The following is a 22,492-nucleotide window of genomic DNA, read 5'->3' on the forward strand; positions in this document are numbered from 1 at the left end:
TACAATTATTGATTTTCCCCGTTTAAAAAATTACCAATGCACATGGGAACAGATATAAAATGTTATGTTTATAATGCTCACCTGTGCAACCAATGTAAAAAGTTAGTTTGCAGCTGTGAATACATTTTGTATTGCTTCTTATTGTGTTGTAGACCTTCATCATTGCTAGAAAAATCATTTAAAACACCGCAGTAAGCCACATTTTTGCAGTAGTTGACATATTCCTTGACTTCAATGAACATGGGCACTGTAGTTTATTTTAAGTATGTCCCACTTACCTCATCCTGCTGCCATCAAAGCTCACTACAGCACCAAATCTGTATTAATCCGCAGCAAAAAATAGTCCCAACAAAATCCATTAACTACTCCAGTTAGAGTGATGTTTGCCAAAAACTATAGTGCCCAGCCATTTTAGAAAAGTAATTCACTTTTCATAAAAATTTAAAAATATGTCCTTGAGTCCCTTTTTTGAAATGTTTTTGATTAGTAAAGAAAGAGGCAATTATTGAGGTAGCAAAGTACAGGGGAGACAGAAAAACTTCAACACAGCATACCTATATTTAAACACACACACAAGATATATCAAAACTATAATAAATAAGGACACATTTAAATATGCAAAGCACCATATGTATAAAATATGCAATAATATACCTTAAAGTGCAAACGTTTTGCAATCTGCAAATCAAATAACCTAAATATGTTCGCATTTTCTGCTCAAAATATCACATCGACGGCCAAAAATACTGAGTAACACCAGCCTTGACCTTAAAGATGCCAAGCAAACTCCTTTCTAAAGTAGTTAGCTTTGCATCCTTGGACATGTTCACTGTATTCTCCTGAAATCCTGATGAAAATAATCACTGAAAGTCTTTTAACTTTGACAGTAACAGGAGGTTTTATCCCGTCAGAAGTTTCTTTTCTTCCTTAAAGTTGTGTGAAAACAGCAGAAGTCACCGAAGTCATGCTCCTTTGATATTGCGGTGTAAAATATTGAGCACATGATTCAGTGCTTCACAGCGGGAGACTAACCCAAACCATCCGGCAGCATAATCTCGCCGTTATCTAATGCAAATCCTGGCTGGAGGCAGCACACACCAATCTTTTGCTGATGATCGGAAAATGACCAAGGTGTCCTCTAAAAGTGTGTTTACTTCCATTTCTTCACCAGTTGGTTGAATTTATTGTGCCAATTTTCAGCTCATTTCCCTTTTTATGGCCTGTTAGCAATTTATCTAAGTAAACGGGCAGTTTATCTTAAACAGCTCCAGATGTGGTTGTATGGAATCAGCGTGAAAGGGACCTACTCGAGTCATATATTTCAGGTAATGTCATGTCACTGTGTGTGTCATTATGGGAATAACAGCAATCAGTACTAAAAGCACACGTAGTACTGCATGTAGTGTGTTTTCTGGTGCTTTTCCACTTGTATGTAACGTCCTGCATGGACTTTGAGCTAGTGGACAACCAATCATTTCAGACATCCACTCTTATGTGGAACAGAATTTACTGCTTCCTTTTAAGAACATGAGGGATATGTGAAGGACATAATGCAGCTTCATCTGTGTGTCTTAGTGGAGAATTCATAAAATCTATTTTAGAAAAACTTCATTTCCAACCAAAAAGAAATAAAAATGTGTCTTTGACTTGGTTTATGTTAAAAAAGCATATAGTATGCATTAATTTTAGCATAATATTAAAGTGTAAGTAATGCTAGGGTTGTTAAATACTTTCTGGCATCCTCATCTTGTCTCCCAGGCACTCAACCTTTTTGTCTCTTTAAAAACATGCCATAAATATAAAGTCTCACTTTTATAGAGGTTCAGTAATTTCCTAAAACAGCTGGTAACTGTAGTTTTTTAGCAAACTTTACTGAAACGACTGTAAAAAGTGCAATTTTTTCCTGGCCTGTTTTCAGCAGGAGGTTAATGCATGGTGGTGTATGTGGGACAGACTGTCTCATATCTTTTATCAGTAAGCTTGTCTGAGTTGAGATGAAGAATTTTCTGATGGTGTCTGACTTCACCAGAGGGGACGTGGTGGGAGATGTTGGAATAAGGTCTTGAAAGGAACTATTTCAGCCAAAAGTTGTGGCTCAGGACTCACTGCAAACAATCCATCTTAAAGGTTCCTCTGCAGGGACTTTTGGAAGGTCAAGGCAATGACTTTGGCTGTTCTGATTTTAAAAAATAAAGATGTTCATGCTCTTTTGGGTTGTTGTTCCTTAACAAATCTCCTGAAACTATCTGGTTTCCTGTTGCTATTTCCTGATGTGTGTAGAATATTTTTCAGTCTGGCTTACTTGATTTAATCTCTGGCTCCATTTTATTAAGCCTAAAAATGTTTTTCCAACAACTAAATCCTTAGAAAGGGCCCCGAAAATTAGATTTTTTCAGGCTAAATTACCTGAAGTAGCCTCTTTGGTATTACAGGAGCGTCGCATCTACAGTGTTATTCCACTCTGCTTAGATTTCCTCTATTGTTGAGAATTTTTAAGGCTTTAAGCGTTTGGATCTGCGTCATCCATTATTTCATTTTGACAAAAAGGCATTTACTTTCATTGCTAACCCAGGCAGAGGCCGACCTTTTCTCCGTCGCACACGCCATTAATCATCTTGTGGGGGCTGAGTGTAAATGGACAGGCCATCGCAGCCGGGGGGCTCGGCAGGCCGCTGTGATGAGGATGGATGCAGTGAGTTCAGGGAGGAGTGTGAAAACTGTCCAGCTGTGAGGCAAAACACAACGAGTAGCCCTGCAGATCAAACCGGGGCGTTGCGAGAGGACTAACAGAGCAACCAAGGAATAAAACGTGTTGTCTATGCTTGTGAGGGATCCTGTATCTGTGTGTGTTAGTATCCAGGAGGTCAGGAGGTGCTGCCGCGGTATTTGCATTTGTTATAGCTGAGTATCCGACACTGACAGCAGATCAGTTTCCCCAACTGTCTCTTCAGCTGCAGAGGTCGAAGGGCAGGTTGGAGTCCAGGCTGGAGTCCAGGCTGGAGGCTCGTACACGTGCTGGTGGCCTGCAGCTGGACGAGACAGCGAAGCAAAGCAAAAGAGATGGATTAGAGAGGATGAATGTGTGTGGGCAGAGGTGTGTTTGGATGTGAGAGATGAGAACATGTTGTCTCTCGCTCTGCTGGGATTCGACTGTATTTAAAACGACTGACTCAGAGGAGCTTCAACTCTTCTAAAGATAAACTCAGGTGCAACATCTCTCCTTATCTGAACTGAATTTAGCAGTAATATGTTTTTAAGCCTTGATATCAACATGATACTATGTGAGTGTCAGTCTGCTGCTTTTAATCTAGAATATCTTCATATTTTTCCTCTTCCTGTTGCATATACAACCTCCTCTGGTGAACGTCTAATCTGACTACAAGACTCCTTGAATTACTCCGATACCAAACAGGAAAGGAAAAACGGAGCGCAGTCTGTTATCTGCAGTCCATTTGTAGATTTATTATACACCACACAGAGCAGTCTACGTTCAGAAAGCACCGGCTTCAATGAGATCTTTTTACTCTGCCCAACATGCGTCATAAGTCTCCCCAGAGTTTCATTATCACCTGAGTCACAGCTCATCTTTGCAAGCTTTCGTTTGCATTCAAACTCTGTACGGTCTTCGTGTTCGGTACATCTTGTGATGTGAATGTTGAGGCTTGCAGACAGACTCTTAGCAATAAGACTCAGAGAACTCACAGAACAGCCTCATGAAAGCTTCTTTTCAGAGACCATCTATTACATGAGGCACATGTGGACTTTTCTTGTATGCATATATCATTGGTTTGACTCTCCAAAATAATATCCATCATTATATTTTAGCTGCTATGATTGTATATTTCGACATATCTAATACATATATGCACACACACAGTGAAAATGGACATATATTTTATTATTTTTTCAACATTTCAACAATTTTAAAGTCTTGCAGTATGGCCAAATAACCTGCTAGGACAGATTGTTCATCAATATTCTTCAAATTTTTTTTTTTAAATCTTAAAAGCTTAAGACAAGCTTGGCAATGTGGTCCTATTATCGTATACAAAGATGTGACATTAAGATCAGGACCTGCTCAAAAGTGCATCAAGTTGGCACCATCTATGTTCATCCAAGCTGTTTTCCATTACATTAACAAACTATTAAATGAAGAAAAAGGGCTGCATTTGCCTCTTCATATTAGTTTGTTCAGAACATTATTTTTTAAATTAATTCAAACATGGTTTAAAATATTATGTAACATGTATAGTTTCTTTTCTGTGTTAGAGGGTATAATATCCTTAAAATCGGCAGCCAGCTGAACATTTCTACCTTGACACTACAGTGTACGTATAACAGTCTCAGAAATATGGATTGAGACAGCTGAGGTTTCATCTGAAGAAGCCAGTCGGTTAGGGCTTTCCAAATCAATATTCTACGTCAGAATTTGTTTAAAGTTTGATTATGTATGGTTGAATTACTTCAGTGTTACATTAGTGTAGTTTGGAGTATTTTCTAGTGTTTGAGCGGAGTGGAGTCATGGGTCGTAGATGACTGCATAGATCTGCATATTCTAGAGAAATCAACTGTGTGGAGTCACATCTAAGTCACTTTGTGGTCACTACATTTTAATGTAAAGGATCTTCTGAATATGTAACTTTGATACGCAGAGATGAGTTTTTAAGGGTTTAATCAACAAGAGGCTTTAAACTCTTCACATCAGCTTGACATTCATGTTGTCCTCCTGCTGTGGATAGAAATTGAAGATAGGGACCATCTCAAAAGTGTGTGGCAAAAGGTCGAGAGGTGTTCAGGTTTTTATTAGTAACTTTCCGTTTTTTGTTCTGTTTTCATCTGGACTTCTTTCCAATGCAAAGACGAACCTTGTTTGAATAATTGAATTCCAATCTTTAACACTTTGGGTTACTTTATTCAGTATTTTAATACTTAAATTAATTCAGGTGCATGATTCACACATTACCTTTTTTTTAAATATTTTGTGAGCAATTCTATTTACATATATTAATATGAGAATTTACATGATTTCGGCCAACTTCTAGTACATATTCAATGTGCTAAACAGATATTTTTGGTAAAATAAACAGTATATAGTAAATACTGACTTGGTGTTGCACCCTAGTGGCTTCTATTCCTCAAGCAGAGGTAACAATCCATATTCATGACCCTCACTCTGCTGTGGGATTGATTTGAGCTGAATTTTGTGCAGTCGCTCGCTGAACAATGTCTCTTTTAATGACTCATTTCAGACAATAAATTGCAGCTGCTTTTTGCTCTTTTTTGGAAATTGAAATAGAAAATCCTCTTGAATTAAATCATTCAGTGAAATAAATCTGGTGGTGTATGTGCCACATTTGCATAATGTGAGTCCTGTGGTGTGTGTAAACGTCTGCTACCCTTCGAGGAGAAGTGGGTCATGCTACATTTCCATATTTCACGTGTATGGTTAACCCCAGACTGCTTTTATGTGTTGAATTATGGATGCTGAGCTATTATATTCAAAGCATCAATTTTTAATTTAAGGAAAACGGTTCACTAATGAATGAGAGTTAATCTCATTTGGGACCTTCGGGGGGTTGTTTACATTGTCTGAGCTTCAAAAACAAACTACAAAGAGAAATATTGATTATTATGTCTGATGGATCTTTCTCTCTTTGTCTTCTTACAGATGATACCAAGATCGCCCTGCATCTCAGAGACAACCAGGGTAGGTCTTTGTCTTTCACACTTTCATCCAACAGCTGTTGCTGCTGCTGCTCCCCCTTGTTTCCATGCCTCTGTTTGCTTCTCTCCTGGTTTGATTTTACTGCTGCAGCTATTGGTCCCTGAGTGCTTTTTGTCTCTTTGATGGACGTATGGCTCAGTCAGCTGATAGACTTTATCCAGCAGCTGCCTATGATGTTTAACTGTCCTCTGCAAGGTTTCAACGATCAATTATAGTGTCTGCACTGGAGTGAGGGGAAGCAGTGAAAAGTAGAAGCAGCGCACCCAAAAGTTAGAGCAAGATTTACTTATACTTTATTTTCAAAAGGCAATCTACCGTGTTTGTATTATTAGTTGAGTTTGCCGTCACTTCATTCCTGCAAGGCACAACAAAATGTAGCTGTAATTACAAATCAGTAATAGATAAGAGTGCTGTGGCTTTTTCAGCTAAACCAGAATGAAAACATCTCTCTCAAATTTAGGGAGGCAAGTTTTAAATGTTTGCATGAAAAGAAAAAATTTATGTCTTGACACTAATCCAGCAAAAATGTCAAAAATGTAAACGTTGGTGCATACACTGGTTCTTGGAGGCAACACTTCTTGTCTTTCTGTGATGAAGTTGCTTTCAAAATTCAGCTTTTCTGCAGTTTTTTTTTTTTTTTAAATCATTTGCTATTTATCAAGTTAAAAAGATAAGACTTGATGTTAACCTTAGACTGGGGAAACAGCATAGCAACACAAAGTTCACTTTTCAGGAGCTTTCGACCATATCACGTGATCTTCTGCAGCAGTTAGAGTTGCCCAGTTGTTGTGGAATTGTAGCTTAGCTCTGCTCAATACAATCACATGGTTAGAGTTAGGGTTAAGGTTTAATGAAATAAAAATGAGCCAGAGCTTTTTCCCCATCCTAGTGAAGAATAGTAATGAGATGCAGCTCCAACCACTGTGCACAGTACTGAAGATAGATCTGGTTATGTGAGGCTAGGCTGCTACTAATCAATATTTTCATTATTGATTGATTTATTGAGGATAGCAGTTAATCTAATAATCTACTGTATGTCTATAATAATACACCAAAAAAAGAGAAATCACTTCTTCCCAGAGATGTCACTGTTCAATTTTTTTTCCAACAAACATCTACTAAGTCATTTTAAACCACTTAAATCACTTTAAATCACTATGCCTTGAAAGGTGTAAATACTGTACATTGACTTTTAATACAATTAGTATTTCTATAGATTTTAGAATTAGAAGTGTTTTGTTTATAGTATTGTACAGCAAGTATTTTTTAGAGTATATACTAACCTTTAATGTTAATGTTACTAACCTGCCTGTTTTGTCTTTTTGTTATTTTTGTTGTTGTATGTAAGCTGCTGAATACTTGAATTTCCCTCGGGATTGATAAAATATCTATCTATCTATCTATCTATCTGTCTGTCTGTCTGTCTGTCTGTCTGTCTGTCTGTCTGTCTGTCTTTCTGTCTGTCTGTCTATCTATCTAAATCGAAGTGTCATCAATAATCAGTTAACAGTATTGTATGAAAACAAGACCATTTTTGAGAACAGTCACAGCTACTGGCTGTTATAGCAGATTTTTCATATTTTGTGCCAGTTGCACAAAATATGTGTTACGATATGAAAGTATGGGGATAATGTTATGTTCAATGATGAAAAATGAACAGATTTATTTATTGTAATCATATAAACTCTCACCAGGAGGCAAGACAGCATGCGGTTTTCAAGCTTCTAATTTAGCTTAAATTATTGTTTTTGAAGGTACAACATTCATCCCCTTTACTGCAGCAAGCTTAAGCTGAAAACAAAAAGCTCCTCTCACTGATATAGCTTCATGGGACTTGGAGGAGGTAGTTACCATAAATAATAGCGTGCTGTGAGATTAAGTCTTTTTCACTGTGATTGCAACCAAGTATGTCAACTAATCTGATGGTTACTGCTGCTGGTTGAAAATTCAGCGTTTCTTTCAGTGCGCTTTATTTGCTAATATGTCCAAAACATCCGAGCTCTGAAATGACTTCGAGCTAGATAGCCTCTCAAATGTTTCATTTCCTGCTTGAGAGGAATTGGAAATCCGTGGCTTCTGTCACACTTTCATTTCACAAACGCTGCATGTCTCCCATCACTCGAGCACTCTTACGCCGGCGCCTGGCGCTGTGATGATATCTCCCTGCATTTTTTTCATGCATCAAACCCCTTTATCACCACATACCTGGCAATAATATTATTCAAGGTGAAAGGGAAATTTACGGCGGGCACGGGGACACATAAAGCATGAAATAATGCTGGCTTTGTTGTTGTTGGAATCAAAGATGATGTTTTGATTTTATGGATATTATACCTGCTTGGCATTTATAAAGGTGTAATTAATTGCACAGTGGATGATTCTGATTCAAGTTGACGTGTCCTCTGACCTTGACTGCAGTAGAAAATGCTGATTATAGCTACAGTAAGAGTTCAGATAAGGAGCAATCTGACCATTCTCGGGAGTTACTTCCCAACAGCACCACTCCTCAACACCTGTTTACAAAGAGACTGAATTATAGGTCTGCTCAGTTTGTTTTGTTAGCGTCCTGAAACTCATTAGCCAAGCGAGAGAACAGTTGTACACCTCTGTTACCACTGTGGCACTAATGTAAACTGAAAAAGAACAGATTGGCTGGATTTCTGCTGGTCTCATTTCTCCTCTCTCAAAGGCTCTAATGTATTTTATTGCTGCCTAAGAGCTCTGCTCTCCATTAGCGCTCACTCAGTCTCCTCAGGTTCTAGCAGCCATAAGGACAAAGCTAATGAGGAATGAATTCAATCTGCTAAAGACGTGCAACTTCGCTGTGTCCCAGTCTCATTGTATTGTGCTACAATGATAAATATTCTCATTACATTATTATCGTAATTGTACACTGAAGAATATTTCTAGCCACGCTGGCACCAGTGTCTGTCCACCACTTTGGTCCAGACTGACGTATCTCAACAACAGAACCTGTACCAGGGCGCCAGTATGAGCTCTTTATGAGGTAAAAAAATGCCAAAAATGTACTGGCTCCAGCATTTAGTAAGTGAGAAGTTGCTATTTGGCTCTAATGGGTTGGCTCGGCTCTTTGGGTTTTAGACTTTTGTTTGGACAAAACAAGCATATTGAAAGGCAATTGTTTTATAGACCTAACAAATAATTGATTTGTTGGAAAGAATGCTGTTTAATTACCACCTAAAACTAATTTCCATGTACCAAAGTTGCACATGTGGTGTTTTTTCCCGTGAAAATAATCCCTCCCTATCTTAACCTGAATTAGATATGACTCATTGCTTCCCTTAAGTTGTGCAAATTTTTTTCTTTTCACACTCCCTTCTCCACTTGCTGCAGCTTAAGCACACCAGCTCACTTATGATTCTCCTCAAACACTTTAAAACTACTCTACACTACACAAGTTCAAGCTGTAATATTGGAGTAATTTAGTCATACATGTTGGAATCTGAGACTTGAAGATTTTGTTGAAGAACATTGATACAGAAAGTCCTTGATTTCTTAGTTTTCTGACCCATGAAGCCCTTTAAGTCTGAATCAATGTTTTTGAGACCACAAAGTCAAGGTCAAAATACAGAGCCATGGTGTTTACTGCTTATTTCCCTCATGATGTCTTGTAGCATGTGAAAAACAGCATATGACCATGTGAGGAAAAAAAAAAAGGTTGGATGGATTACCATGGTAACCAGGATGAACTGTTGTGACTGTTTTACAGTCATCCTGAGGTTGAAGTTTTGATCATCTATTTTCAAAGCACAGCGTTGCTTTGCATGTACTGCTAATAAGCGTCATCTGCATGATAGTGTAGTCGTTGTGTTAGAATGCCGATGTTAGCATTTAGCTCGAGCAATTAGCCTCAAAAAGCTGCCAACGTGACTGTAGACTCTTCATCTTGTTTCAACAAGTTTTGTAACACTTTGTCGTCTTTTTTGTGTGAGAAAACTTAACTTGAGAACCTAAAAACACATTTTAGATGTCTCGACTCTCAACAGCCCTCTGTAAACCAATGTGTTTGACATACGGAGGCTGTCTTAGTGTTTTAGACTCAGATGACTCAGTCACTGCCAGAGCTCTGCGCTCCTCCGGGGGTCTGGTCAGAAGCATCTCTGCTTGCATCCTGCTGGTTATTTAGCTGCTAGGCTGTTGATATCGCATTGTGCCTTCATCTCCGCTCAGCCACATGCCCGCTGCTAACCTTCCAACACCCCAGACTAACAGTCTGTCACATCGTTTGGGCTTCCAGCTGAACCAGGAGATGGCTCTTGGACTGTGTACCTCTGGCAGCTAAGCTTCAGGGAAAATAGCTTTCTAAGAAAAACACAACACCCTCAGACTGTGTTTATTAGCCTCAGTGCAATGGCAAGAATGTCATAATGTCATTTTCTCAGCCTGGTTGTTTTTCTGTAAAAACTGGAGCTCCTGACTTATGTTTAAAACTGACTGACTGTATGCTCCTGCAGTAATTAAACCGAAATAGCACAGTAAAAACTGCTTCCCATTGGATTGTGGGGATTGATGGTAATCGGTTATTTTGTTTCAGCACAACAAGTAATCCATACGTTGTGCTTCTCTTTCCACTCCCAGTTATGCTGTGAACATAATGGCTACACTGACTTATAGAACGGCACATTCACAGTGACTGCCCACACACATTGGACAGGTTTGATTACCACCCAGTTATTCTGTGTGCTGGAAATCAATGAGGCAGGCAGCCAGGGGAGATGGCTGACAAGCTCAGTAGTGGCTATAGCTGCTAATTAAAGCCAGGGAGGAGCCTGGGGAGAGGTTGTCAGGGGGGCACAGGAGAGGAAATCCACAGCTATATGACTAGATCTGGTCTGAACCTGCTATAAATCTGTGTGAGATAAGCTACAATATGAAAGCAGAATCCGAGCTTTTGCTTTTATGATCACTTCATTAGTTTTCCCTGGCTGTGATCAGTGTTTCTCTGCTAGGGTATGAAAACACAATCTGTCTTTGTTTCTCTATTCTTATTCTGTATATGCTCCTGGCTGGCAAATTGCAGGTGGTGTTTTCTTGTTGTTTTTTTGTGTGTGTTTGCTGAAATCATGCCCTCACAGATGAAAACAAAGACTCCCGGTAGGTTCTCAGGACGCTGTTATCATCCTCAAAAGAACTCTCAAAAGCACCTGCTGGGTCGACTTTGAGGTTCAAATATGAATCTGATGAAGTGCTTCAGAGACGAGTGATGACTTCCAAGGCTCGCTGAAGGACAGACTTATTATGTAGTCCCTATTACAGCCTCTTCAGTTTGCAGTGCCACGACTGGAGGCTACAATACAACTGTATCAGCATCTATAGACCTGCTTCCTACTCCTATCAGGACCAGATGCTGCTAACCTTGGCATGGATTAACTGTTACTTGTACTTATGGGAGAGGAGAGCTGCTCATGAATACCTGAACAGACTTCAGAACAATGACGCCAAAGAGGCCCAAACACTCAGTTTAACCCCGAACCTTTAATTTGCTCCAAAAGTGAAAGAAATGTCCTTTTATTTACCTTTTTCAAAGACGTAATAAACCCTGTTAGAGCCAAAGGAAATGAGCTATTTTCATACTTACATGACTGGATGACATTTGCAAATGTCACTGTTTGGATTTTCAATGAAAAGGGTTTATTTTGTTTTGTTTTCAATGTGGTGACATGAAGTAGAATTTGAATTTTTAGTCATATTGATGCATGCAGGAGGAGAGTATCGATGAATGATGAGTGCCCCCTCCTGGTCAACAGCAGAACTGCAACACGTCACATTTGGTTAATTTTTTAATGCAAAAATATCACAGTATCTTATCGCGACACAAAAACAACAACCACAGTAGGGTTTAACACTCTAGGATAATTAAAATCATGAATATATATAAGGTCTATACCTCACTATAAAACAACTTTTTTGTTTTGTTTTCCAGTGATGCCTGCTGACAGCGCTGTAGACAGAGTACCAGGCACACATCCTCTCCACACCGGTCTGATCCTGGGCATCCTGCTGGTGATGCTCATCATGATTGCCGGCGTGCTGATCACTGTCTACATCTACCATCACCCGACCTCTGCAGCCAGCCTCTTCCTCATCGAGGTGAGCAGCAATTACAACCATCTGGCATGAAGCCTTGTGCTACACCAGACAGATTCCAAAATTAAACAGTCCATTGAGAAAATAGAGCTCATCCTTGACCTTGGAAACACATTAAGTTGAGAAAAATATCTTTTCACAAAGTGGTTTTAGATCTGAAGATTGAAAACTCAGTATGGACTGACTGTTTACAAGGTCAAGAGTTGATAGACAGCCTCTAACCTTTACACATTTAAGCCAAAATTGAAAAGAAATCCTTAAAGTGCTCAGACAAATCAACACTGAGACACCTACAATATACAACATAACATTGTTTTGTCACATTTTTAAGAATCAAAGACAAGAAAACAGAAAAATATTTGAACAGTTTATGAACCTGTAGGGTGAAAACGAGTCATGGTATTCTCATATTTTCCTGCATTTGGAATCCAGATCCTCAATAATATCCTTTCCTCTTTTGCTAGGGAAAAAACCTTCACTGTTTGTGTCTGAGCGCCAAACCAGTACAACGTTCATAAGACTTTTGTCTGCAGACAAAAATGCAGACAGACGTAATTTTCCAGATTGTGACTCTTTAGTTAGGAATTTGTGGAAACAGTTTAGTTTTAAGGCGATAAATATTTCTCAAACTTTGAGACATTCCAGAATCATAGTAAGAAAATACATCTGAACAGCTGGGGAAAAAAAACCACACTCAGCCCAGTGCGTTTATTCCTCAGTCCCCGACTCATAAATATGCATTAAAGTTTTCAGAGGAAGATGATGAAACTGGAGGAGAAGGTGCTGTTTAGAGTGTCGTAGTGATGTTCAAACATCACAGAGAAACAAATGGCGACTCCTTAAGTTCAAAGTTGTTCTTGTTGTCAATATTACAAGGTCATTATTGCTCACAGGAATTCCCTGATGTGGATTAAAATAAAACCCAGATAATTCATCATTTACTGCTGTTGACCTTTAGAAGCTTTAGATAACTTAATAAATGCCAAATAGTTCCCTAAAATAGCTCAGTACTGCTGCTTTTGTTAACTTTACTGTAACCAGAGTAAATATTGCATTTGTGAGGGACTATTTTAAAATGTTGATTTATATAAATCATATCAACTTGTGAGAAGAGGTTGAAAATAAACATAAATAACAAAAATTGCTGCTCTGGTGAGAATTTGTGTCACCACAGTGGTGTTTGGTGAACTAATTAAACTAAAGTGGCTAACTTCAGGGAGATCAGTTAGGATGTGGTCCAAACAAGGAACATAAATGTTGTTTTAGGTAATTAGTAGTTTTTTAGCAAATGCTTCTTAAGCTGGAGTAAATAGGTGATTTTTCAGGGACTATTTAAAGCGACACATTTGGTGCTCTAGTGAGCGTTTACAGCTCGGGGACAGTGTGTATTTATGGTAATGAAGAATTATCCCACCCAAGTGCTATAGCGTGGCTCACTGATGAGTTTTAACAACTTTTGGAACAAAATAAATCTATCAGTCTTTGTATACACAGAGAGTAGGACCTTCATAAGATTTACTGACGGTTAAAACAATGAATATATATTTCTGCCTCACCTGAAACCAAGGGGAATAACTCCCATTTTAAGGCAGAACTGAATACAATAAAGACTTATATCACTGTCCACAAAAACTCAAATGTTTGTCGCCTTTGTCCTTTGCAGTTGATGCACTTTGGAAATCATTAGGCGAGAAGAAAACCAAAAAAATAGACATGGAAGCGATGTCCATGGTTTCTGCTATGTTTTGGTCAGTCACATGTTTGTCATTCTTAACCATGTGGTGAATGGCCTCCACTTAATCATCTGTAGTTTCTAATTTTAGGAGTGTCAACCATGGGTCATGTTTGGATCTCTCCCTGCCCTGCTTGAAAAAGGCAACCCACTTCTTTACAGTTGAACATACACCAAGTGTGGTGACCATGTCTTTGTGGATTTCATTATTTTATGCAAACACTGTCATGAATGATAGACGTGATTGGAAACCATCTAAATCAGTGTCCAGCTCTGGCTTCTTTCGTGTCCATTTCTTGGTTTTATTCTCACCTACAAATTTACAACCTGCAACAAACATTTGAGTTTTTATGGACTTTACACTGCATACAGGTCATACTCAAGATGCCAGACACTTAAATCAAACCGCAGAAGGTCCATTTATTGCACTACACAGTAAATATTTGCTTCCCATTCCTAGCCTTTAACCTTGATAATAATCCTGATCTTATCCTAAACTCCTCTCCCGCAGAGACGTCCGAGCAGGTGGCCGGCCATGAAGTTTCGCCGAGGGTCGGGACACCCAGCCTACGCGGAGGTGGAGCCGGTGGGCCAGGAGAAGGAGGGCTTCATCGAGTCGGAGCAGTGCTGAGGGAGGAGGGGGCGTCCACATCCCCCGCCGCCTCCCCTCCTGTGCCAGCCCTCCTCCCTCCTGCTCCACAGGGACTTCTTCTCACCAGGATCCTCCAGGATCTGCTCCTCGCCGGAGGAGCTCAGTGTACACAATGACTCGTTAAGACTGTGGAATCGGCCCGTTGAGCACTAGATGAGACCGGATACAGCAGCTAGTGGCATGAGGAAAGTGAGAAAACCCTGAAAACTGATCCCATTGCTCAGCTCCCGTTGGCCAGGAGCTGACCTGCCGGGGACAGAGGGAGGGAACAGCGTTGACGTCATCGACTCGGTCTGGTTGAGAGTTTGTTCGGCTGCTGTCACGTTGCCATCGAGGGATTGTACAGCCTGACTGCCTAGACTGGGTGTGTCTGAGGGGGGAGCAGGGAGAATTATACAATATATATTTTCAGAATCAATACAGATTACGTGAACAGAGATTTCCACTTTATGGTCAGTGGGGTTATACAGTATAGGCCTTTGTATATCCATCAGGTTTTCAGTTCTTTTCCTATTTCTTTCAGTATGATCTTTTCACAGGGGTTGGCACATTTATCTGTATAGACCGTCGGTATTGCTTTTCAATACCATAGCAGGCTTAATTGACTTTTCCACAGCCGGCTCTAGCTGCGCGGTATGACATGAGCTGAACTGCCACTGCAATCAATCGCTGCTGGGAGTGAAGCTCAGAACTTTCAGAGTCGCTGTTGAATTACTTTGTGATGTTTGGCTGGTTTCATTTTCTGAAAATGAAAAAGGAAGATTATTTTTGTTCGCTGAGGAAATCTCAGTGTTTTTTTTTGAATGGGTGATGGGCACACTCTATCCTTCTCTTTATGATTTTTTTTTTTATTTCTATTTTTGCATTGGTTTCATTACTGCCGTGCCATTTTGTCCCTGACTAGAGTTTGCACAATTTTTTCCATGCACATTATTTTTTCATTTGACATGTGGTACTAATGCAAAATTACAAGACAGGCGCTTGTGAGTGTGAATATATTTTCTGAAGTGTAAGTGATTCATGTGTGTATGCATACAGAAGAGCAGTTTACAATAGTGACTGGATATCCACCTGCTTTATGGGTGCATATGTTTGAGCTGGCTCTGCACGGTTGATTCCTCTTGATTTTACTCTTAGGTATCGTACACAGGTTGTGTTAGCCAGAAAACACACTGGTCCGATTGGAGTTTTTATTGATTTTACAGTGTGGTTTCTTCTTCCATTTATGTTGCCGAGCATTACCGGTTGTGTCCACATTTAACACTTATGATTGGCTCATCCATGTCAGCGTAATAATGTACATACCAAGGCCAAAACATTTGCAGATTCAGGTAACTCATGGCAAACATTTGTAGTATAGCAGTGATGGTACTGAAAAACGTTTTTTTATTTTTTATGAGTGGCCTTTTTTTCTCTACTTTTTTACTTAAATGTGAATATTGTTCCAGTCGTCGCTGTCACAGATCAGCACAGAATTCAAACGCTCATTTCTGCTGTTAAATATTTCAAGGCAAAAATCCTGTTTTACACTAATGATTGTAGACTCATTTTGGAGAAGAAAGATCAACATCCTGGAACTCTACTGAAAGATATAAAACGTGCAATATTGCATCCATTAAGTTCTACGCTGAAAAAAAAATAGCCTAACAGTCATCTGGATCGTTTGTATTCACACCACGTCGTCATCACATTGAGACCAAAGACTAATCAGCATCTGAGTGAGATTTTTTTTTAAATATTTACCTCAACCTCCCCCACAGCCTCCACACCTCACTACTCAGCAGCCTTTAACCAGTAGTGGTAGCTCTAGTGGTTTACTGGCTATAGCAGCCATTTTAAACGTCATATAAAATTGTATATTTGTCAGAAATGATTTTGCGATACACTTCTGATAACAGTCGACCATTCGCTAAACCCCTTCCCTTAACTGCAACTGTCCAATCATAGTTTAGCAACCGTAACTAGGCACAAAAAGAGCACTAGTATTTGAAATTTGGGCACATTTGTAGTATTTTACTCAATAAACAGAGCTGCAAGAGCTAAAACATGAGGAATAATATATATTAAACACTGAGTGACTGTGGTAATGAAAGCTGAGACTGTTAGCATGCCTGGCTAACTTACTAATTAAAACAGTAACAGAGCAAGGCATGTAATTACCTAACAATTAAAAGTTGCATTAGCTTATTGTCTTGCAGGTTGCATTAAAAAAAATGTTCACTCCAAACATTGCCATTGCTTGACAGCAGGTGCTGTGCCAAAATTACCATCTGAGGAAGCAAGTGCAGCTTGTGTTTCTTTTTTTGCTGTTTTTATTGAGGTCAAACACTTGCAAATACACAGAACTTTATGTCCATGGCAATAGCATTATATCTTTATGAAACTTTTTGTAATTATACAGAGCAAATAAATTCGGCCAACGACAGTTGCTCTTTCAACCGGCAAAGTCAGCCGTCACCGGGAAATTTGTAAAATTAATGGAAAGGCGATAAATTTGCCACTTTGCTATCTTGTAACCTGCTAATGTAAGATCGCAGCAACCGTAACCATGGGAACGGGGTTTAGCTAACAGCTGTTTCATTCATAACTTTTCATCTGCTTAACTTAACACACTGCACACCCAAAGATGCACCAACAAGTCATGTACAAACACCAAATTTAAGGACTCACTGGCTGTTTTAATCCTTCACTCACACACCGTCATTCACAACTACGCTGGTATGGTCTCATTGTGTCGACCACTCAGAGCAAACCCCTGCTTTTCAAAGCCTCTCCGAAAAGTCTTTTGCACAGCAGTGTTCAAAATGAGAGCAGATGGTTTAGTTAAAGAGATCAATGACTTCTCCATGCCTACAGACATATTTTTTAATATTCTTAGACTGATCCCTGTGGAGAAGTGCTCTTTGCAAGTTCTTGGAACATCTGCTTGTTGTCCACTGCCACCTGAAACTGCAAGTGTTTTTATAACCACTGTCACAATGCAGTCAGAGAAAGTGGAATCTGATCGTAGGAACAGGAGATTGTGTAGCAGCAAAGTCTTCACTGGCTTCACTGGACTTGACTAATGGCTTTTACTCCCACTTTTATTAATATGTTATTGTAGAAGATGAAAAGCAGCATAGTGGTGTTGTTGAGCTAGGTAACTGCTGTGTGCTGTTCTTTATTCTCTCATGAGCTGGGCTTAACGGTGTTTAGTCACAGATCCAGCATCAGTTGCAGGACGTCAATATAAAGAAACAAGAATTGGAGTTTTCTTCCAGCTGTGACCTTGTTTTATCTTATCACGACACTTCGTAGCACACAATAAGACTCAAAATCACACGGTATCATAGCTGTCTGTAATTTCTGTAACTACTGTTGTTTTGATTACATTTGACATAATAAACAATGTTGTTAAAAACAGTCACAATTGTGTGCTTGTGTACCTCCACACAGAATTGGGCTTTTCTTTTCATTTAAGCTCATATTTCTTTTGGATTGAAGAAGCAAATTTCTTATAAATAACCGGTCCGTGTATATTTTGGCAATTGGATTTTCCGTTCTGAAACGGGTATTGAAAAACAAAAAAACAGTGGTTATTTGATTTTCGTTTTAAAATACAAAAATTAAAATGGAAATACAAGGTGTTTTCCTTTTCATGATCAAAGGGGGATATACGAAATTTTAAAAATGCTTTGATTTTCATTTTATATTTAGAATAACAAGAAAGTAAAATCAATAAGAGACAGTAAACAAAAGGTCCATTTTCTCATTTTCCGAGACCGGAAGTGGTCATCAGCAAGTGTGGAGCCAAACAGAGTACGGTGCATAGACTGTATATACATTTTTTTTTCATTAGTTTTCATGGTCAAAATAAGAGATCAGGTGGCCGATCCTAAAATAAATCAATATTGATTTTTTTTATAGAGCGTTAAAGTTTTGCGAAGACAGGGGGCGGGGCTACTTGATTGACAGTCCGGTCTGGAATGATTGACAGGTCCTATGGAGGAGACAGCTGAGACTCTGTTCTCCTCGTTTGGATTAATTCTGATATAATAACTGTTGGTTTATTTATCGGTGCATCAGCAGAACATTTTCCACAGACAGTTTTCCTGCCCGTTGGCTTGTTTTAACCAGTTTTCTACCTTCGGCTGATTCTACCAGCAGACACTGAAAGGACTCTGATAGTTCGGTAAGTAAATGTTTATTTTCGTATCGGTGCCGCTTTTAATGCACTTTATATGCAGCTTTAGTGTCAGATATAATGTGTGCCATGCACTCCAGATGTTGGTGGAGTTTGTTTCAGTGTGTGTTGACCAGAGAAGAAAGTTAGCATAGTAAATATTAGCTTTAATGTTAGCGATGCTAACCGAGCTAGCTACTTAGTCGTAACCTGATTAAAGCTAACGTAGCATTAAGCTAACGATGTTTGTGTTGAGTTTCATGTAAACAGTTGAAGTGAGTTGTGTTAGTGCAATGTAGTGCATTTAGTTAATAAAACTGTGGCTGGTTGACGTTAATGTAACGTTCAGGAAACTTAAATGTGATTAAAACAGTAACGTTAATGTTCTAGTTGTCAGTAATGAGCTTTAATTTGACACTAAAACAGACTGTTAGTTTTAAATGACATCAGTTTTATTAATTTGTTGAAAATTGTCTCATTTGTTGTTGTGATGTTGCTGCTGATTCATTAAAACCAGATGTTCCGTGTTGAAGATACGTTTAGTTCTAGTATCAGAAGCACAAGAAGGAAAATGGAAGTTTAGTTCTGCTACATCAAAGATTTCAGGATTAAAATAACTAAATGAGTCTTTATACCTCAAACTTTATTTTTACAATAAAGAAATAATGAAATAATCACAGATAATAAAAATATAAATAGCAGAGAAAACCTGAGAGAATAATTTCCTGAAAAGTCTGTGAAAGAAAAGCAGTTTTTTTATCCTGAAAGATCAGAATAAGCTCCATCTGCATCTGAAAGCATCAAGTCAACCAGAAAGAAAAGAAAAAAGAAAATGACTTCTTTCTGATCACATCTGTTCCGCTGCTCACAGTCTGCTACTGCTCACATTCTTCACATTTATTGTCCACTTTTAAAAGTTCAGCAGACAGGTGCTCTGCTTTGGAGTGTGACGATGTCGTCGGTGATGTGGAGAGTGAAGTTTCCGTTTCACTCACAGCGTGCTTTAGGGCAGCCGGGTCGGACTTGATGTTTGAAATACTGACCGACAGCTCAGATTTAACTGTCTGTAGTTCCGTTTTGATGGGTGTTAAACTTTGACTCAAAGCCGCCAGGAGCTGGGTCTTTAAAATAACCGCTGTCTCGTTACAGAGTGAAAGTAGCAGTTCCTCCTTAAGGTCAGAGATTGCAGCATCTGAGGGCCTCTTCAAAAGAAGATGTAGTTGATGAAGGCGTTCTGGAGCAGGACCAGAAAGACCACGACCAAGCAGCCTTGAGATCTTAGGCAGCGTCTCCCTCAGGTGGGTGTCAACGGTGTTCACGGTCAGGTCTGTGGTAATCCTGTCAAAAAACAAAACAGAAAAAAATCTACATTATAAATCAACATGTAACCAAAGCACTCTGTGTATAACGCCATAGTATAGGATGTAGTTCAGAAAATGTCAAAGTATAGTATACTTTTCAAGAATAACATAGCATGGCCTGGAGTTCATAGTGTGGTATGTCGGCGAAAAAAACCCCATAGATTATTATGTGGTTCAAAAAGCACAAGATGATAGGATGTTGCCTAAAATTGTCATCTATGATATGTGGTTCAAAAAATGTCATACTGCAGTATATTGTCAAAATAGTGTTATTCAAGAAAACATCAGAGTATATGTCATCTAAAAAATGCCATAGAATAATATTTCATTGCACAAGTAAAAGTATAGTAATTTTTAAAACTGTTCAAATTCTCATGTTGCTAAAAACAACAAAAAAACTAAAAAAAATGTCATAGTAATATGTCAATTTAAAAAGCCTGCAGTATAGAATGTCGCTCTAAAAACATCATAGTATAGCATCTCGCTCTAAAAACATCATAGTACAGCATGCCGCCCAAAAAACGTCATAGTATAGCATGTCGTTCAGAAAACATCATAGTATAGCATGTCGTTCAGAAAACATCATAGTATAGCATGTCGCTCTAAAAACATCATAGTACAGCATGCCGCCCAAAAAACGTCATAGTATAGCATGTCCTTCAAAAAGCGTCATAGTATAGCATGTCGCTCTAAAAACATCCGAGTATAGCATCTCGCTCTAAAAACGTCATAGTATAGCATGTCACTGTAAAAACGTCATAGTATAGCATGCCGCCCAAAAAAACGTCATAGTATAGCATCTCGCTCTAAAAACATCATAGTACAGCATGTCGCCCAAAAAACGTCATAGTATAGCATGTCGTTCAGAAAACATCATAGCATAGCATGTCGCCCAAAAAAACGTCATCATATAGCATGTCACTCTTAAAACATCATAGTATAGCATGTCGCTCTAAAAACGTCATAGTATAGCATGTCGCTCTAAAAACGTCATAGTATAGCATGTCGCTCTAAAAGCGTCATAGTATAGCATGTCGCTCTAAAAACGTCATAGTATAGCATGTCGCTCTAAAAACGTCATAGTATAGCATGTCGCTCTAAAAACGTCATAGTATAGCATGTCGCTCTAAAAACGTCATAGTATAGCATGTCGCTCTAAAAACGTCATAGTATAGCATGTCGCTCTAAAAACGTCATAGTGTAGCGTGTCGCCCAAAAAATGTCATAGTATAGCCTTTAGTCCACAAAAGGTTGTTTTGTCCCAGCTGTCTGAAGTAGGTGAGGAGCAACACCAAAACAGTCCAAACGCTGGTTTCCAGAGGGTTAGACGAGTATTTATTTGAAAGAGTAAGTTTACAACAACACAACATGTGAGGGGGTTAAAAGCAAATGGATGTTAGTAAAATAAAAATAAATAAACAGAACTAAAAGTGAACTTCATGTTGACATTGATGGGCATTCCAACCAGGAACAAAGTAAAAGATAATCAATACAAAAAAAAAAACTCTTCCTGTTCACCTCTTCAAGCCCAAAAACACACCGCAGTAGCACCCTAAACTAAAACTACCAATGGGTTCCCTGTTTTCCTTTGTGAACAATTCAAAGGTCCCTCTCTATCTCCCCACACATCCACCAACCACTGGAACACATCTCCAAAGTTCTGCCGGGCCAGCTCAGCTTCCCCTCAGAAGAAGTGCCGCCACCTGCCAGATGAAGGAGCCTTTTGAGAGGCAGCTGACATTGTGATTGGACTGTACTTTGGTCTGTTCCAATCCAGCTTCAGCTCCAGAGACGGCAGGCGGGACGAGTCAACGGAGGCCGGGTGGACGAAGGCATGCAGCTGAGTACAATCCAGAAAACAACAGAGGAGGAGTGCAAACAGAGTAGCATGGTATGTCTCTTAGAAAACATCATAGTATAGCCTTTGGTATGAAAAAACAGTATAATATACATCGTATATTGTACAAATAACAAGTCAAAGGAAAAAGACATAAATTGTAGAATTGTAGTTATTGTGGGCTGACTGATTTACTGATTATCAGTATGTTACTTTTTACTGATTTACGGTAATAAATACATTTAAAAATGGTGCTACTTTGGCTCTGAACCTTTATCTACCTGTGGTCGCTCTGTCTTCTGGAGTGATTTGATTGGTTATATGTCACGAATAAAACTCCTTTAACTTAACATCTGTAAACAAAACAAAAACATATTGACAAAGTTTTCTGTTAAAGTTTGTGTTCTTCTCAGTTTAACTTGAAGATTTTAAATACTTTCATTAACTGCAAATGAATATCTACTCCAAATGTCTTACTAATAATCATTATCAGCCTTAAAAACCCACAAAACACCCCTCTACACTCGACCACACTTAGTACAGTCCGGTTCCCCCTTCTATAAATCTGCTTGGAATCGTCCACTTCCTGTTTGTCAAAGTGGCCTTCTACCTGGACAGGTTTTGTTGGAGCTCATGCAACAAACATTTTGGGTAACTGCACTTTAATATGGATGGATGACACTGAATTAGAGTCTGTTTTAATGAGACTGAGTTAAGATGTGTAGCTGTCATTAAATAGGAAATTATTTCTCAGAATTCACAGAGAAAAGTCTGTAATGTTTGCTAGGTTAGCGTCCCACATGTTCTTTGGCTCAGCTAAAGCTAACTGTCTCCAACTTCTGGATCTCTTGAGTTACTTGTTGTTAAAATATCTTGCTGTAGGTGCTGAAGCTCAGAAAGTCTGAGATGTTTGTT

The 22,492-nt window shown here is 38.9% G+C and overlaps 1 protein-coding gene and 1 long non-coding RNA gene across 2 annotated transcripts in view; both read left to right on the forward strand.

Annotated features, from left to right (window-relative positions):
- Positions 1-17,619, forward strand: part of plxdc2b (plexin domain containing 2b) — a 109,356-nt gene extending 91,737 nt beyond the window's left edge. Inside the window, exons 12-14 of the mRNA XM_023278977.3 lie at positions 5,669-5,707; positions 11,670-11,836; positions 14,077-17,619. Coding sequence (XP_023134745.1) covers positions 5,669-5,707; positions 11,670-11,836; positions 14,077-14,196 — 326 coding nt within the window. The 3' untranslated portion in view covers positions 14,197-17,619. The remainder of the gene's footprint in view (positions 1-5,668; positions 5,708-11,669; positions 11,837-14,076) is intronic.
- Positions 17,620-18,089: 470 nt separating this feature from the next.
- On the forward strand, positions 18,090-21,678 carry LOC129348004 (uncharacterized). The gene is made up of 3 exons (XR_008600397.1): positions 18,090-18,388; positions 19,529-19,677; positions 21,346-21,678. It is a non-coding gene; the product is annotated as an uncharacterized LOC129348004 (long non-coding RNA).
- The last annotated feature ends 814 nt before the right edge of the window (positions 21,679-22,492 follow it).

This window comes from Amphiprion ocellaris, chromosome 22 (genome assembly GCF_022539595.1).
Source record: "Amphiprion ocellaris isolate individual 3 ecotype Okinawa chromosome 22, ASM2253959v1, whole genome shotgun sequence".
Lineage (NCBI taxonomy): Eukaryota > Metazoa > Chordata > Actinopteri > Pomacentridae > Amphiprion > Amphiprion ocellaris.